Below are 17359 nucleotides of genomic sequence, written 5' to 3' on the forward strand. Positions count from 1 at the left end.
GTGACGTTTTATTCAAAATGCAAACTTCCATTGAAACATGGGGCAAACTTTTCTATTGAAACACTAATGGCCTGTTTGAATTGATACAGAAACTGTCGGTAAAGATGAGACATTCCGTAGAAAACTATGGAAAAACCTCTGCCACTGGTTTTTCAACTTTTTGCATTGGTGGAAGTATAACTGTAGCTTTGGTCTTGACAGAAGAACACACAGTCCAACCCCCTAAAGTTTAAATCTTGTTTTACATCAACGTGGCAAATCATCTTTTTGGGGCATCACAACAAATCCAACCATGTCCTTCCCTCCTTCATTCTACTCTACAGTTTCATCTTCTGTGTAAATACCTTACATGCAGAGGTGTGTGAACACGCTGCAGCTGCAAACAGCCATTCAGGAACTTGCAGTGTGTGTAAATCTGAACTTTGGTGACAAAGCGGTGTGAAGCAGAGGACAACAGACAAGCTCCACTGCTGATGATGTCACCGGCACGATGCAAACGGAGATAAGGAGGCGCAGGAGAAGAAGAGAGGAGCGGACAAACAGAGTGATTAGTGGTGGGGGAGTGTTCGTTTAGGAAGACAAACAGCTTCATTTAAAGCTGCTGAAGCACCGAGGCGCCCCCTCTCTCCCTCTCTCTCTCTCTCCCTCCCTCTCTCTCCCTCTCTCTCTCTCTCTCCCATGGATCCGAACCCCGTCCTCGCTCCCTCTGTCTCGTGTCTGGAGTGATATTAGATTATCTAGCGTCTCGCCTGAAGAGCCGCTGTCGATGATTTGCTCTTGAACATATTTTCTGCCTGCGTTTGCTGAAGTTGCTTCTCTCTGCTCTCGATTTGCAGCTGATATCGTCACAGCTCGACTGTTTCCCACTTTTGTTTCTAGTTTTCTTTTTTAATTCCATGACAGCAGTCATTTCATTTCAAAATGGTTACGCAGAAGAAGAAATGCCAAACTTGCCACCATTACATTTGATTTCTTCCCATCTCTATCTGCTGATGGTTTTACAGGCGGGATTGAAATGAATGTTTTGAGCCTCAGTAACCAACTGATCTCTGTGGTTATCTGCTGCACACAGTCAACAGTTCTCTGCAGACATCATCAGGGAATTGTCAGGTGAACATGTTTTGGCTGCAGTGATAAGACTGTGTGTGTGTATGTGTGTGTGTGTGTGTGTGTATATGAAGTTGGATTACTGCCATTTTCCGAGATAATCAGCACCTACGCATGCCTTTATGGTTTCCTCTACATTTTACATACAGTCTACTCGATCATTTATACAAATACATATTTACCGCTTGGACACTTGCCTTCGTTGCGGTGATGGAGGGGATTCAGACGTGTGTGTGTGGATGGAAACAGTCACATGGATATGAGTAATTTCTCCATCTTCCAGTATTTTCAGGTGTTTTTGACATTTCTATTATTGAGCCTCGGATATTTGTTTTCAAGGTAAGCAGTTGCTGCACAGTCACAGAGAGGAGACTGCAAGACATCTGAAGAAAAGGCATAATGCTGAACTTGCACTTGTGCTCTGCTCTATGATCCTATCGATTGCAAGAGTTAATGCATTGCTACAATATAATGTCAGTCACCTTTAGAGAACCTGTTGTGTTTCTGGTTTGCAGGAGCCAAGAAGCAGACCAACAGTATAGAATACATGATGGAATATTTAATTTAAGAAAGGTGAAGCGTAAGGGAATCCTTAGGGATTAGCAAAGAGACTTCCAACCCTAAAGGATACTGGGATAATTCAATTTAGGTGTGAAACTTTAGGATAGGTGCAGAGCATTACAGGAGCAGGGAAAGTACAAAACCAGGAAACACACGAGAGACATCAAAAGAAGCTTCAAAGTAAAACAGGAAGTAACAAATCCAAAATGCAAACAGACATAAATTCCAAAGCACAAAACCAAAGTCCAAACACAAATACCACAACCAATCAATAAGAATGTATGTACAAGGAACATTCACCATCCATATGTTGGGAATTTATGACAAGAATTTCTTATCACTAACTAGCTCTAAACTGCAGTACAACAACAGTATTTGTTCCTATGTTTTCTGGCAATGTGGATCCACAACTTTCTGCCTGTGACCTGCAGTTACAGCGTCTTTCAGAGAAACGTACATGCATCAATCCTGTGTGTGCAGTACATAAAAGTCAGCTGGAGCATAAAAAGTTGTGAAAAATATTAGATGAAAAGACTGTGGCCCAACCTGCCTGTTATGAACCTGGATTATATTCATCTCCCCAAAGTCGTGAGTCATATTTAACCTTCAACACATCCTGGACCTCTGGGTTTGTCTTAGAAAAGTTTTGTCCTGAGCCAAACTTTCATTCAAGGATGTATTTCAGTCTTGACTGGGTTTCATTCCAGTGTCTCTTGACATGTATTACACATACTGTATATCTTGACTTGTCTTCCCTCCCCCGCTCCCCTGCCATGAACTGCAATATTAGCTTATTCTCTTCTTGAAAAGGTGGACACCCATTTTCCAATTACAGATCTTGTCTTTAGGTGTTAATTGCCGACTGACCTCCGGAGCTGTTGTGGATGTTGTGTAGAGGTCTTTCTGTTTTTTTTGTGTGTGTGTTAATAACGTCTAATCGCACTGAAACAGAGAGCAGCAGCCTAATAGAGGAGAGAGCCGAGCTGCTTTTTAACCCATTATCCTTCAATGAGGTGTAATCTCATGCAAACACGCAGGCGGCCGCGTGCCAAGTCACAACGAGCCGCTGTGATTCACATTCAGGACGTTGAAATGACACAAGGTTTTTTTTTTCGTTTGGTTTAATTTAGAACAAATCGATAGAAAAGAGCAGGAGGGATCTGGTGAAGTTTATCAGCTTTTCGGTTTGAAAGCGTCGGGTCTTCACCTCGGAGCATTTCAACATCGCAGGATGGAAATTATTCAAACCAGAAAACCATGTTTTACTGCAGCCTTTTTCTATTATTCATAGTGTAGTCTTTATAACTGTATATAAGGATGGACATAATAGCTCTGCAGAAGTGAAGCTTCTTTATCGTCCCCTGGTGGCTGCCTGCAGTATAAAACCTGCCTGCTCCATGTTAATTGATTGGACATGGACCAAAGGGCTCCCAATACAAATCAAATTAATTTTGCCTGAAGATGTTTTCTGTCATTTGTGGTGGTTCTTATCAGAGTGATGTTTGCTCAAGTGCTAAGTTTGGTTTTCGAGTAATTATTTGATGCAATAAAAACACGATGAAAAGCTGAGGCTCACTTGTGATTGGTCGAGGGCCTGTATTGCACAGACTCTTGCTGAGGTCATTGGAGCAGTATGGCGACATTTGTATCAGCTCACACAGTAATGGTCGTCCAGGTTGAATCAGCTTTTCCATTTTTACCTGTTGTAATATTTGTGCAATGTTTTTTTGTGTGTTTTTAGGAAATCCTCCAGCCACAGGTACCGGCACGTTGATCATCTACCTGGAAGACTACAATGACAACGCCCCCTACGTGGTCCCATCGGAAGCACAAGTGTGTGAAGACACCCACGATATGAACGTGGCCATAGTTGGGGGACGGGACCTGGACCTTCCCCCCAACGGAGCCCCCTTTAAGATAGAGCTGGGGAAAGCACCGGGTCTGGATAAAACATGGAAAGTTACGAGAGTCAACTGTGAGTATTTTATCCTTTAAAACAAGTTAAAAGCTCTTTAACTGGGCTGGGCTGAACTGTTTTAGTGGGGTTTTAATAACAGGCATGTTTTATTTACCTTTATCTGCCCTGTTATTATTCCCTCATTGCTTTTGTGCATCTCCCTCCAGGGAATGAAGGGATAAAAATAAATGAAAAAAGACGATCGGTGCGGGTTGAGAGGAAGCTGTCAAAGCACAAAAGAACATTTCTGCTCCAGAAGGATCAGTTCACCGGAATCCAGTTTTTATTTCCTGTGTTAATATGAATACAGAGCGGAGCCGCCGTAACTCATACTTATCACATGATGAGGATGAAGAGTAAAATGAAGGAGGGAGGGAGGACAGAGAAACAGACGGACAGCCAAGACATTGATTCGGGGGGGGGTTTCATGACCGACAGCGCTGTCTGTGTGTGTTTGAGTGACAGAGCAGACCTAGAACCTGCCTCGAGGTATTAGCTGTGACTGACAGCGGGAGAGGGAGGTACAGACACTCCTCAATCACCAGCACTGGAAGAGACAGAGAAGGAGAAGGAGCCGGCTCCCACTGAGCTGGACTGCCGCTGTGCCCGGACCAGCTGTTTGTGTAAAAGCAGGAGAGATGATGGTTCCGGCTCAAGAGCACAACTCATTATAATAATAACAGTTTTTCACATTGACGCATGTTCAACAAGTGGTTTCAGTAATAATAAGTTGTTCCTCGAATACAAGAGGATACAATTTGTTGTAATATGTTTGAAAGAGAAATCCCACTTTCCATCGCAGAGTTATTCTAAAACATTCACATGTAACTTCATGTTTTGACGATTTAAAGTGAGGACGTGATTTAAGTTAAGTCGAGAAACATTATTAATGGTGTTGCCGCAACATATTGGAGTTAGAGAGCGATTTTGATAAATATATAATACAAAAAATGGTCCAAATATCCAAATCATCCAAAATTCATCCAGAATCTGAAAGTGAATCCATTTAAGCTGCAGGGTGATGAATGTATAACTTTCAACTACAATCAGCAGCAGCGTGAAATAAGTTTAATCTCAATGATTTGATGTTTTTTTTTACCCAAATTCATCTTGAGAGTAGTTTTTATCCTCTATGGTTTTGACTCTTTATCAAAGCCCAGTGATTGTCTCATCTTTTGTACCGATGATTCACCTGGGAAAGGATCAGGCCCACTCAGGCATCACATTTACCTCAACTACCCGTCAGTTTAACATGGCTCATGGAGGAAAAAAAATGAACCAGGCATTTACTTCTGGAAGATTGAACAAAATAATGACTTTGGCTCTGCAGCTCTGTGGCTCTGACTGTCAGCAGATCTGAAAGCAAATGAACGTCTACAGCAGGAGCCTCACACACTGCAGTCAACCACCATCAAATCACCACATGAGGGAATATCCAGAGAAACAATTGTGTTCAACTCTCTGATGGAATAACCGGAATCTAGCAGTGAGCCCGGAAGCTGTTTGCACTTAAACACTGTACTTTTCTTTAATGTGTCACAGTTACATTTCTCTTTATGGCCTCATCTAAGATTAAAAAATGCATAACGCCAGACATAAGTATTTCTAAATGGAAACTGCATCTCTGACCTTTTCTCAAAGCAGCTATTTTGACATTAGATAGGAGATAGTAGTTGAAGTGGCAGCTCAGGAGATAGAGGGAGGGTACCATAGTGTCCTCGGGCAACTGAACCCCCAGTGTGTGAAAGAGATTTTTTTAGTGATAGGTAAAGAAGCGCTGTGTGAATTTCACCTGTAATGTAAGGTGCTATGTTAAAGCACATTTCTGAATCCAGTCCTCGTACCGTTTTGGTTAAATACAAGTGACATTAATGACGCTGCTGTTCTGTTTGAATACAGAGCTGTAATTAATGTGATTAGTATCCCCAGTGTTTACCTACTTTCTCACGGCCGCTGTGAGAAAATGGCTTTTCCTGCCTTTTTAAAACCCACTGATGAGTCAGTGAGATGGGTCTGATTTATTCAAAGTGGAGCCTTTGCTTCTTGCTGGGTCTCACAGTTGCTTTGTGACAATGCTTTGGGTGCACAGTGTGAAATATGAATTCTGTAATTGAGCGCAAACCTGAGAGTCACGTAACCCGGAGGTAACAGCCCCGGCGGGCGGGCTGAAAGTGCAGCTTTGCATATTGTGGCACAATTTAACGTGAAGTGGCTCCAGTCTTTTTCTCTTGAGTCTCATAAGGAATTTTTTAAAACGTGATGCAACAAAATGCAACAATGTGATGCAACTTGAGAGGTGCCAATTTGGAATGGCATTGCACCCAGTTACTTGAGGCATAAAGCATTTGTCTCCACATATTTGGTTCTGCTTTGCAAAACAGGCGGCTGTTAAAGCAGAATAAGTGGACACTTCACGCAGAGTGACCAATCCGCTCCGTTAAAACATTATTTTTCTCCTTCTGTTTGTCTCCGACAGCCACACATTCCCAAATCATGCTTTTGCAAAATCTGAAGAAAGCCAACTACCAGCTTCCGCTGGTCATCACCGACTCAGGGGTCCCCCCTTTGTCCAACAGCACAGAGATCAAAGTGCAGGTGTGCGTCTGTAAGAAGAACAAGATGCACTGCAGCTCGGCCCACTCCCACCGCCACAGCCTCGGGGGGCTGCTCGCCACACTCCTGCTCACCCTACTCTGTAAGTACCATCACCACCACCAGACCCAGGATACTAGTTCATCAATCTGAATGTTCTTTAAAGTCTTACATACATTTAACTTGTACATACTAGCTCTTAAATAAATTCAGCTAGGTCTGAAATATTTTAATGTTCATGTGATGTTACTTCTGCTGCTTTCATCTTGAAAGGTTTTGACTTCATGCGTAGTTCTCTGTTGAAAGTTCTTGATTGATGTCTCTACCTGTGTTTCGAGCGGTAACGTGACATATTGAGAGTTACTCTCTATGATTATACATTTTGTTCATATATGGTGAAGTGTAAGTACTTGTGGGACTTTGATATTTCTCAAATTCCATTCATTATGGTTCTTGACAAGGTCTTAAAAAGTCTCAAATCCTGGTTTTTGAGAATAAAGAGACCAAAGCCAAATTCTACAGGCTTTTAGGATAAAGTGCAGTGAATATACAAATATCTGTGTGATACACTGGTTGCCACCTTTGCAGGCACCTACAAGTTTTTCTGTTGCATTTCACATCTCCATATTTTTCTGCCACCGGGCCTGCAGCTCTCACCAGGAAGTGAAACATGAATTTACTCTGAATATCTCTAATAAGTCATTAAAAGCAACATAAATAATTCAACACAAAAATAATGAAGGGTGTTATTAATAGGTTTAAGCCTCTGAGATCCAGTTCACCTGTCTGAGTTAGTTCTTTAAAGTCAGGTTTAATGTGCGAGTGCAGCAGGATGTAGGAGGAGCGAGTGAACGAATTAAAGAACAAGAAGAAGAAGAAGAGGAGGAGGACTGGTAGAGAAAGAAAAGGAAAGAAAAGGGTGGGAGAAGAAATTACAGGAAAAGGAAACAACTGAAAAGGAGAATTATTTCAGGCCCGAATGTAGTCCATTCTTTCTCAATTTGTATTTGACTGTGAAATATCCACAGGTCATCTGAAAAGTCTCAGTCATGTTTCTCTCCAGCTCCTTCCTCTCTTTCTTTGTCTCTCTCTATTGATCATAAAGTCTCTTTCCTGCCTCTCTCTTGTCCCGTAGATTACTCCCACTTGCATATCTTCTTCCCGTCTCTCATCCCTCATCCTTCTCTGCCACTGGTTTTCCTTTCCCGCACTACTTGCTCTTGCTCTTTTGCTTTCTCTCCATTTAGCAATCAACCGCACTCTCCCCATAATCCGTTTGCTTACAAGCAGAATCTACGCGTGTCATCTTCTCATTTTCCCTCCGTATCTGCGAATCCCAGCATCTAGCATGACCCATTGATCTTCCTCTGGGTGTGGATCAATCTATCTGTTGAAGCGTATCTCTTCTCGGGGCGCTCGCTCACAGCTGTGCACTGGAAGGTTTGTTTTAAGCCGCGCCTTGAAGGACTCATCGTGGCGTTCTCTCATTACGCGCTCAGAGCACGAAGTTATACCTGCAACTTCTGATGAAACTCGTGATTCACAGGACACGAAGTATTAAATTAAACTGACAACGCGTGGCCAGCAGCAGTCGGAGAGCGGCACACCCCGGCGCTGATAGACCATTAGTCGCGGCTTCGCTGCAACACACTAATCACGAGTGTTAGCTGATGCTGCGTCAGCGTTGGCGGGCGAGCAGCCATCTCTCGGAAAGTTTTATGGCAGTGAGCCTGAGAGTTCCCAGCTGGAACAGTCAGTCAGATTTTCACACTCTCCGCTTTTAGACAGATTTTGTTAGCTGCCGTCGCCATGGTAGCGGCCGTAGCGTCGGTAGTAGAAAGCATGTTAATTGGCTGACATGCCGAGATGACACGAGTAGAGTTTCCTCCGCTGATATCCTTCCGCTGAATGACAGTAGCATTCATTACTCCACTGTAAACAGTGCAGAGATACACAGAGGCTTTCATTGACCAAATAGCTGCTGCAGAGTCTGAGGTTACCTGGTCCCCAGATAAACCATAAACCAATCAGTGAGAGTGAAGCACATGTGACAGTGAGACAGGGAGGAATAAACTGGTGTGGGTGTGTGTTCCTGTATTTATATCTTTGTGAGGACCATCCTAAGCATAGACCCTTGTGAGGACATTTTTTGAAAGTGAGGACATTCTTAACTGGGACTCACTTTTCAACGGGCTGTTTGAGGGTTAATATGTGGTTTTGGAGTCAGGGTTAGAATTAGGTTACGGCATTTAGTTTGGAACCTGAAGGTCAGGGTAAGGGGCTAGGGAATGCATTATGTTATTGAGTGTCCTCACTAAGATATAAGTAAAAACGTGTGTGTGTGTGTGTGGTCCAGGTATTACGTGTATTTTAGGGACCTAAGTCTGTTTCAACAGTCACATTGTGGGGACTTATCTTCCCGATGGGGACAAAGACAAATACATGGTTTAAAGATTGAGTTGGTTTAGGTTAGGTTAAGGGTTAGGCAAGTAGTTACTATGGTTACTACTTGTAGAGTCTTCAGTAAATCAATGTAAATCAATATAATGTCCTCTATAGTCATTTAGACACGACTGTGTGCGTGCGTGTGTGTGTGTACACGTTGTGCGGTTGCGTGTCTGTGTTGGGAATCTCAGACAGTATTACAACTCGGCAGAGGTTTCACCAATTCTGTCGCAGTACATCTTCACACACAGACACACACAGACACACACACACACACACACACACACACACACACACTGTGTGTGCCCAGAGAGATGACTCCTGCTCGAGCTCATCACACAGACCTGTGCTGGGGGACAGATAGAGGGGACTGATCACTGCAGTGTATAGTCAGATAGTCTGACAGAGAGGATCCTGTTTCAATTCCCTTATCTCCGAGCTGAACTCTGACCTTCCAGGGGAGAGATGAAGGGGAAGAAAAATGGAAAGAGCCAGAAGGGAAAGGATGGGGGAAAGGAGACGAGAATAAAGGTGTGGAGATTAAACTCTCCTGTTTTGTTCTGGGTTTTTTTCTTTCGCCCACCGGGCTCCAGGCGTACAGTGAGCCAGCCACAGTTTTCTTAATTTCTCTGGCTCCCTGAGTCTGTATCTCTCTTCCCTCTCCCTCCTCCTACTTCCTTTCTCTCTTAGTCCACATATCTGTCACCTAGAAAATACTATAAAAGCAGTGTATACTATATTTAGCTTAATATACCTCATCTAATATTTATCTGGGTAATGCTGAAGACATTTTCATTCAACATAACTAAGTGAACAAATTTGCAGCATCAATGCACCTGATTCATTTCCACCTCATCATAGACTCCAGGCCACTAAATATGAATTAACTGTTTACATGGTTAAGTTTGAAGCATTTGATTTGTTGAAAGCTGAAACAGCCAACACTGACTTGAAGCATGAGAGAGTGATCATCAGCTTCATGCCTGAACCAATCACACGAGCAGATTCATTTTTAAGTTACATAACCGAAACTATTTTTAAAAAGTTGCAGCATTTACCAATTTGCTTAAGAATTCATGAGTAGTTCCGACCTGTCGCAGGAGCCAGGTGGCCTCGAACATTTATATTCTGTTCAATGTGTTTTGTTATTGAGATTCAAGAGCTTTGTCTGTTTCGATTGTGTCTTTTACATGGTGTCTTTTACATGGTTAGCATACAGTAGTTGTTAAACGTACTATATATATATATATATATATATATAACTTCGGCCACAAGGGGTCTCTCAATCACAACAATAACACAAGAGCTAGTTTGATGATGTCATGAAGCCACAATTGCTGAGGAAAATCTATCGAACAACTGTTCACGAATGAGATAACGTTTTATTTGAGATATACATCAAATGCCAAAGAATAATCATGATCCATTACCGGGAAAAGAAGCTAACTGGCTAGCAGTGTATTTTGGTCGGGTAAAAGCAGATGTGTCAAAGTTAAAAGTGAACAAAATCTTGAGTTGCCTTGAATAGAACTGGGTTCTTTCTCTGGGTTTGAACATTGTTGGATTTTAGAGAATATACAGTAAGTACACAAGTCAACAAAATGTAGGTGTTTTTAGAGCAATACATCCACCAGAGGGCAGCAATAAGTCAAGTTTTTCTTACGATAACAAACATGGCAACGATGGTGCATGTTTAGAAAAAGTACCTCTTGCTTGTCAGTTGATTGGTTTGGAATTGGACTAACTTAGGAAAGGAATCGTTAATGCTTTCAATATTTAAACCCTGACCTTAAGCAAGCTTAATTTGTTGTGATCTATTATGCACGTGTTTGTTCTCCATGTCGGGAGTTGTGTAACTCCAGAACAAGAAATGCATGTAGTCGTTCTTTGCCTCCTCTGTGTGAGCCCCAAACCCTCCAGAGGACACGATCTACAGTCTCAGCAGCAGTTGGTATTTTGTGTATTGTGTGTCTGTTTGTGTTATGTGTGTGTGTTTGTGTGTGTGTACTGTGAGGTAATATATTTCCGCGTATGCGTGTGTTGATTTATTCCAGGCGAGGCTTTTGAAGAGAGAAAAGATTTCTATAAACAGAAAAAATCTCAACAAGTACTTCACTTGCATATTCCATCTGAAAAGTCGTAAATTCCTTAAAACAACTGAAGTGATTCGCATTTGTACATTTCCCACAAACGTATGCGAGACGGCGAGAGGAAGATCAATCGATGAGTCTCCATGAAATGATACTTGAATGGAGAGAACTGATGAACGAAAGAAAGAAAACTGGATTTCACCCCCCGGCCGCTGACAGATTTTTTCTCTTGTTGCATGCATCTCTCAGAAGCCGGGAGAATTTAAATGATGTGTGGGTCGTGACGCCTGCTTCTTGATATGTTGTTGCTGTCACTGGCCTCAGACTGAATCGCACCTTCACACCTTTTCCCCACTGACTCGTTCTCCGTAGCAACACAGGCGGGAGCGGAGCCACATCCTCGCTTGCTTCCTGTCCTCGCTCTCGGCCGTGTAGAACTCCACTGGGGCTGCGTTTCAGACCCTTAAATAATGTATGTAACCCTGTGCGGCAGAGAGAGGGGGGGGCGAGCCGGTGTGTGCCCTAGTGCCGACATATATACTGTGTCTTCTAATGCTTACCAGACTTTTGTTTGCTGTTGCAGGATTGGCAGCTAAATCCCAGGGCTTTACAGGGGCCTACTTTCACTCCTCTTCCATTTTAAGCCTGTCTTTTGTGATCAGGGTGCCAAAGACCCCCTCTCACACACACACACACACACACATCCACTACACACCCACACACAGTCATACTAACAGGCAAACGCATACACACTTGGATCACGGGTGTTAAATGTCCATGTGAAACCACCATTTTTCACCTGGGATAAGACGTCCTAATTGGGTGAATGCAGTAGATACCTGCTCCCTGCGGATGTACAAACAAAAAAAGACAGCTTCTCATAAGAGGGATTCCTGCATTTAGATGAAACTACAAACAGGAATTCTTTGGCTCAAGCTGCCACCACAGCTCACAGGTGGCAAACCAACACAGATGACCACACTGCCACCTATCAGTGCACACGTGAACTGATGTGCAGAGCCTGCCTCTCTCCTTGCAACAGCTCAAAGTCAAATCCTCAAACTTGTATCTGGAGGTAAAAAAAGTTGTAAATAATGTGTATTTGGACATTGCTGGAATCATGTTTGGGCTTATAGTGGCTGTGTGTGAATTTGGCTCATGAAGGATGTGAAAAGGATAAAAGAAAATCTCTGTGATCGTGGTGCTGATGCTCGTCCGGGTATTTCTACTTCGAATATATATTTATTTATATATATATAAGCTACCTGCATTTGGCCTGCTTCATCCAACATAACTCAGAAAAGTCCACACAAGCTCAAACCTCATGCTAAAATCTGCAGGATTATGGCTTTCGGCTGCAGATTTGTTGTGATGTATTGCAGAGACTCGCTCCTCTCTCCCTTTTCCCCTCTGTAACTTCAGCAAGAGGAATAATGTAGTTCTAGGCGTAAAGAAGAGATCGAGAGAGAGAGGGAGTGTGAGAAAAAGAGGGGGCGGGGTGAAGTCAAAACAAAGCATTTACCATCAAACACAACAAACAACTCCCTGCCCACATGCCACTAATTTACCTCCATCCTCCCGGGGGTTTGAGTCCGCACCGTTTCCTCCTCTCTGATCCCTCGCCACGCTCTGACAGATACTTCTCCTCTTCCCTCCGCGGCTCTACACTAATCCCCTCTCGGCTACAGCGACGGCATGTTTAGGGGCTTATTTACTCTTGTAAAAATGACTGTTTTTTTCCCAGCTGGTGCCAGAGTGATGCGTTGGGTGTAGAGTGGGATGTTCGTGGCCTCAGATAGAACTGTGAAGGATTTTTTGATCTTTGAACTGAGATGTGAAAAGTCGCTGACACTGGAAAGAGACATTTTTTCATCTGATTCATGAACGGGGAATTCCTTTGGCACTGAACAATTTAAACATCAGTGTTAATACATAAAACTGTATATTCAGCCACATTAAGGAGCCAGAAGTGTTTCATATTTGCTCTGGTGAAATGTGAATTATTTGTTGATCATTAGCAAGTGAAGCTTCAAGGCGTCATGAATTGTTTATGAATATAAAGTTGCTGCACCAGACTGCACTCATGTCTTACTCATATATTATGGATAAGTCGTGTTGGTACATCTGTTAACCAGTTGCACTGGGATGTTCGGGGACTGCTCAGCCCCAGATTTGAAGATGTCAAGAGAAATAACTGCAAAGGAAAAAGCAATCTGATGCCTTAAGGATTAAGGAACATGAGTGAACAGATGCATCTGATTTACAACCTCTGGCCGTTTGAAGCCTTTGAGAAAACCTTTCAAATTTACACATGTAAAATAGACAATTTACTTTTATACTGAGGCACCATTAATGTGCTTCTTGAAACGTCCGTTAAAGTCGATTAATCTTTTCCCTCCCCCCCTCTGTTCATTTCGCTCAGTTCAATGTTTCTATGACAACAAATGTTATAGTTCTTATCATTAAGCTTTCAAGACTGGTTCAATTGCAGCTCATTACTAAACGTCCCTCAATCCTCGGGGGGGAGCAGACAAGTCACAATCAGCTGTTTGGAGGAAATACGACACAAGAGAAACTGTTGTATCTGTTTACAACCAAATACGCTCATGTTGTTTTAGATAAAATACAAATTTTTCCATCCAAAGGCGTTTTGAATCCCACATGAGAATCTGTTGACTGCAACTTGCTTCAAAACTACATTTTACATGCGCAAAATCAAAATGTACATGTTTAAAATGTAGCCTAGACACATTAGTAGTTTTACCATCAAAACAAACAGGACCAGAACATATTAGCAACATTTCCCTCCGTCATCTATACCACCGATCCTGCAGGGAAGGCTGGAGACGATCCCAGCTGACAGTGGGTGAGGGACAGGTTGCTATCCAACCTATAGAGACAAACTTAATGACAGACCCCTGGCCAAACTGGGATTCAAACCTTGAACATTCTTGCTGTGAGGTGACAATGACATTTTGGGGAGCAACAGTAGTTTGAGCCTTTGAGTATATCTTATTACAGTGTGAGTACATTAATGTATATTCTGTACTCTGGTTGCTGAGTTACTTGAGAAGTTTTAAAACGCTCTGGCTCTTCATCATCATTTGTCTGGTTCAGTTATTACCTCTCTGTGTTGTCTGGGTCGACCTGACAGTCTCCATCTTCTTCTCCCACGCTTCCTCTTCATGCCACAACGCCGGCGGGTTTTCGTCTCGCAGCCATGACACACCTGAGCTAATCATTTCCCCCCCCGCCCCTCTCAGCAATTAGAGCGGCAGGGAAACAGTTACTGTTCCTTCCAGTGTCCCGTCTGACTCGCCTCCTGCAGCTTGTTAAATCCAAATTGTACGCATTAAGCTGAAGCCTTTTACCCACAGAGACTTACGATAAGTAGCGACAAAAAGATACGTTGGCATCGGTGAATGTCTGTCAGGTCACTGGTATACACGCTGAAAGGAAGTTTGATATATTCCTTCGTGTCTGGTGCTGTGAAATGGAAATAGGTTGATTTTCTTGTGCTTTTCATGCAGTGGTGGAATATCAGAGAGAAATTAAATGGTTGTTTATATTCACATGTGGATGTAAACACAAACTTCAGCTTGAGAATACTGTGTATGGGACCTTTTCCAACCAGTAGACGGATGTGAAAGCATTATGTTGGGTGTGATAAAATGTCATATCCATACTTTATATTTACACATAAGCTTTTTACTTTTATTGTTTATTTCGGGAACTTCATGGCACAAAATAAAAGTCTAAGATTTAATATCGGTAAGATTACGTGACTATTTTCCGAGAGGAACCACAACAGCCAAAGAGAGAGAGAGAGCGAAGCAGGTGACTGTGCTGCCAAGCAACGATAAACATTCATGCTTCTGTTGACAGATATTATTACAGTCATTTAAATCTCACCTGAAAATAATAACAGTTTTCTCAGCCAGACTCGTTTCGCCTCCTGCTATTGATCGTCAACATTAGAGGAAGTTGTCGCTCCACGCCATTCTGCATTTTATTCACATCGTGAGAAACATGGGGTGGTGCGTCATTGTCTCTGGAGCAATAATCTTCATTATATCCTTATATCCTGTAGTGTGTGATGCGCCATAATATCTGCAATGATTCTCTGAATGTTTATGATGTGAAATTGGTTAAAAAATTGGCTCGATTTTGAAAACTCCCTTCGTCTGAGCGGTATCAGGGAGCTAATGTCCTTTTCAGTGGACTCGAGCTCCATTTAGTTCCCAAGTTATTCGAACCATGTCTGACCTCCAAGGTTCTTAAAGACTCAGAGGTTTATACGGATCAACAATAAGCATCAAACAGGAAGAAGGATAATGTAGCAGGAATCAAAATGTCACTTTGTGAGTCACTATGGAGCACAATGTGGTTTCCAGACTTTATTCTGCTTCCTGTAGCATAAAGTGACTCATTCCCAGCCCATAGTGATTATATTCTCTTCATCCCTCTCTCATGCTCCCTCTTCTTTCTATTCACTTCTCTCTTTCATCTGCTCCTGACCCGAGAGTTCATCTCCTGTGTCGCTGCGAGAGCTGAGGTGAATTGATTCTGGGATGTATTTTCATGTCCAGGCCTTGACTTTTTAGCCAGAGGGGCCTTTTTTTTTTTATATATATATCCACTTCTTCATGTGAGGTGAAACATGGCTGCCAGAGTCTCATTAGGTTTGCAACCAAAAAAAAGAGTGTTTCTCCACTTTTATTTCCCTTTTTTAAGGGAACACATAGGCCTGAGTCTTCTGAAAGCTGGAAGAGAAAAAAAACGTTAGTGAAATAAAAATCAATCAGCTCCAACCCCCCCCCCCCCGCTCCGTTCCCTCCACCCTATTAGATATTCACCCCCCATTCAGGCAGGCTTCGATCGCCTCGGAATTTTCTGAAGTGTGTAGTACCAATTCATTTCTGAATGTCTCGGAAAATTATGGTTCACATTCCTCAAAACCGCTCCCTGATCTCATAGAGAGAGAAGTGGAGCGAGAGATGGAGGGAGGCGGAGACGGCCAGGGAAAAAGACAGAAAAGAACACAGAGAGACATATTGGCGTGTCAACAGTCGAATCGCATGACGGGCTCGTCTTAATGATACCGACTGCCAACTTATTACAGAGAGCACACGAGAGCTGTGACCACAGCTGAGGGAGAGACAGGGCGGCCCACTCATGCGCTCACAATAGAACTGAGGAGAACAGCAAAGCCTTTGGAAACAAACAGGAGCTATGACAAATTGCAACCTCCAAATTGGTTGTTTTACACCACATTTTGCTGCATGCGTGTTGCTAGATTAGCAGTAAAAGGCAAGTCTTTGAGGAAAGCCTTTTAAGTAGAGCGGACTGTTATGGTGCACCTGATCTGTTCTCCACTGAAACCATTGCATCTGTGGACAGAGGAGTTGTACTCAACCAGTCACAGTCTTTACATCAGACTACAACAGGAGTTTCGATGCATTTTCGCTTCATTTCCCAGCCTTAAAATAGAGTATATAGTGGAGTTGTATGTTTTGGCTTACAAGTACAATTGTTTTTCAGCACATCACTGTATCTCAGCAGAAAATCAGAAACAGAATCAGGTTTATTGGCCAAGTAAGTTTGCACATACAGGGAATTTGACTCGGTAAAGTGGCTCTCAGTGTGCTTACACAGAATACACATCACAAAACAAAACAGTACAATACAAACAGTCACAAAAACAATACAAAATACAAACAGTGCGACAGTCTAACAAAAAAGTGCAGAGATAATTATTAAATTGAAAATGCTCATTTAAATTAAATTAATTAGGAAGAATCTTGAAATCCATTTCTTCTGAGAGGGCTCATTATGAACTGTTACACAAAAAGTGGATTTGAGGGGTGGGAGCTGAGAATTCTTTTTTTTGCTCCAGTGATTTAAAATTATCTCGTTGTTAATCTAGACATAATAACCGAGAGTCTGTGCACTGTGATCCTCCGAGGCACAAAAGGTCTCGGCATTGATTGCCCGACCTTGATTTGCCTTTAACTCTCCACAGCTCACTTGTGAACTGTGCAGTAAATGCAGTGGAGTGCCCATAACCACAGTGAAGCGCGATTTGAATTTAATAGAAGCTCGGTGACCTTTCGCCGAACTCGCCGTGAACATTTTTTAGTAATAACCGGACCCACCTTTGCAGCCGCATTTAAATAATTTCCGTTTTGCTCCACTTCTGCACCGGCTTCGTCCTTAAGTGGCGTTTAAGGACGTGGCAGAGGCCCCAGAGCGCCTCATCTAATCCAGTCACATCAGAAAAACAGATGTGGGGGAAAAGACAGGATGAGACGAGAGAGAAAGAGAGGGAGGGAGGGAGGGATGGAGCAAAATGACGAGCAGGAGGGAGGAGGGTTTCTGTCAAATGCTCAGCCATCTCCAAACATGTCAGAAATAGAGAGCAGACTGGGAGGGAGATGGCAGAGAGGCAATCAATAAACTCTCCCATTTCATACTGCAGCCTGTGTGTGTGTATGTGTGTGTCAATGTCTGTGTGTGTGTGTGTCCCTGCTGTGAGTATTTATGTGTGTTTTTTATATCAACTTTCGAAAGGCGGCTCGTTGTAAGCAATTCCACCAGACTGATGAGA

The 17359-nt window shown here is 42.7% G+C and overlaps 1 protein-coding gene across 1 annotated transcript in view; it reads left to right on the forward strand.

The window, feature by feature from the left end:
* Positions 1 to 6370, forward strand: part of cdh13 (cadherin 13, H-cadherin (heart)) — a 291804-nt gene extending 285434 nt beyond the window's left edge. The window contains exons 13-14 of the mRNA XM_061076474.1: positions 3410 to 3643; positions 6102 to 6370. Coding sequence (XP_060932457.1) covers positions 3410 to 3643; positions 6102 to 6370 — 503 coding nt within the window. The remainder of the gene's footprint in view (positions 1 to 3409; positions 3644 to 6101) is intronic.
* Positions 6371 to 17359: the final 10989 nt, after the last annotated feature.

This window comes from Limanda limanda, chromosome 8 (genome assembly GCF_963576545.1).
Source record: "Limanda limanda chromosome 8, fLimLim1.1, whole genome shotgun sequence".
NCBI classification, from domain to species: Eukaryota; Metazoa; Chordata; class Actinopteri; order Pleuronectiformes; family Pleuronectidae; genus Limanda; species Limanda limanda.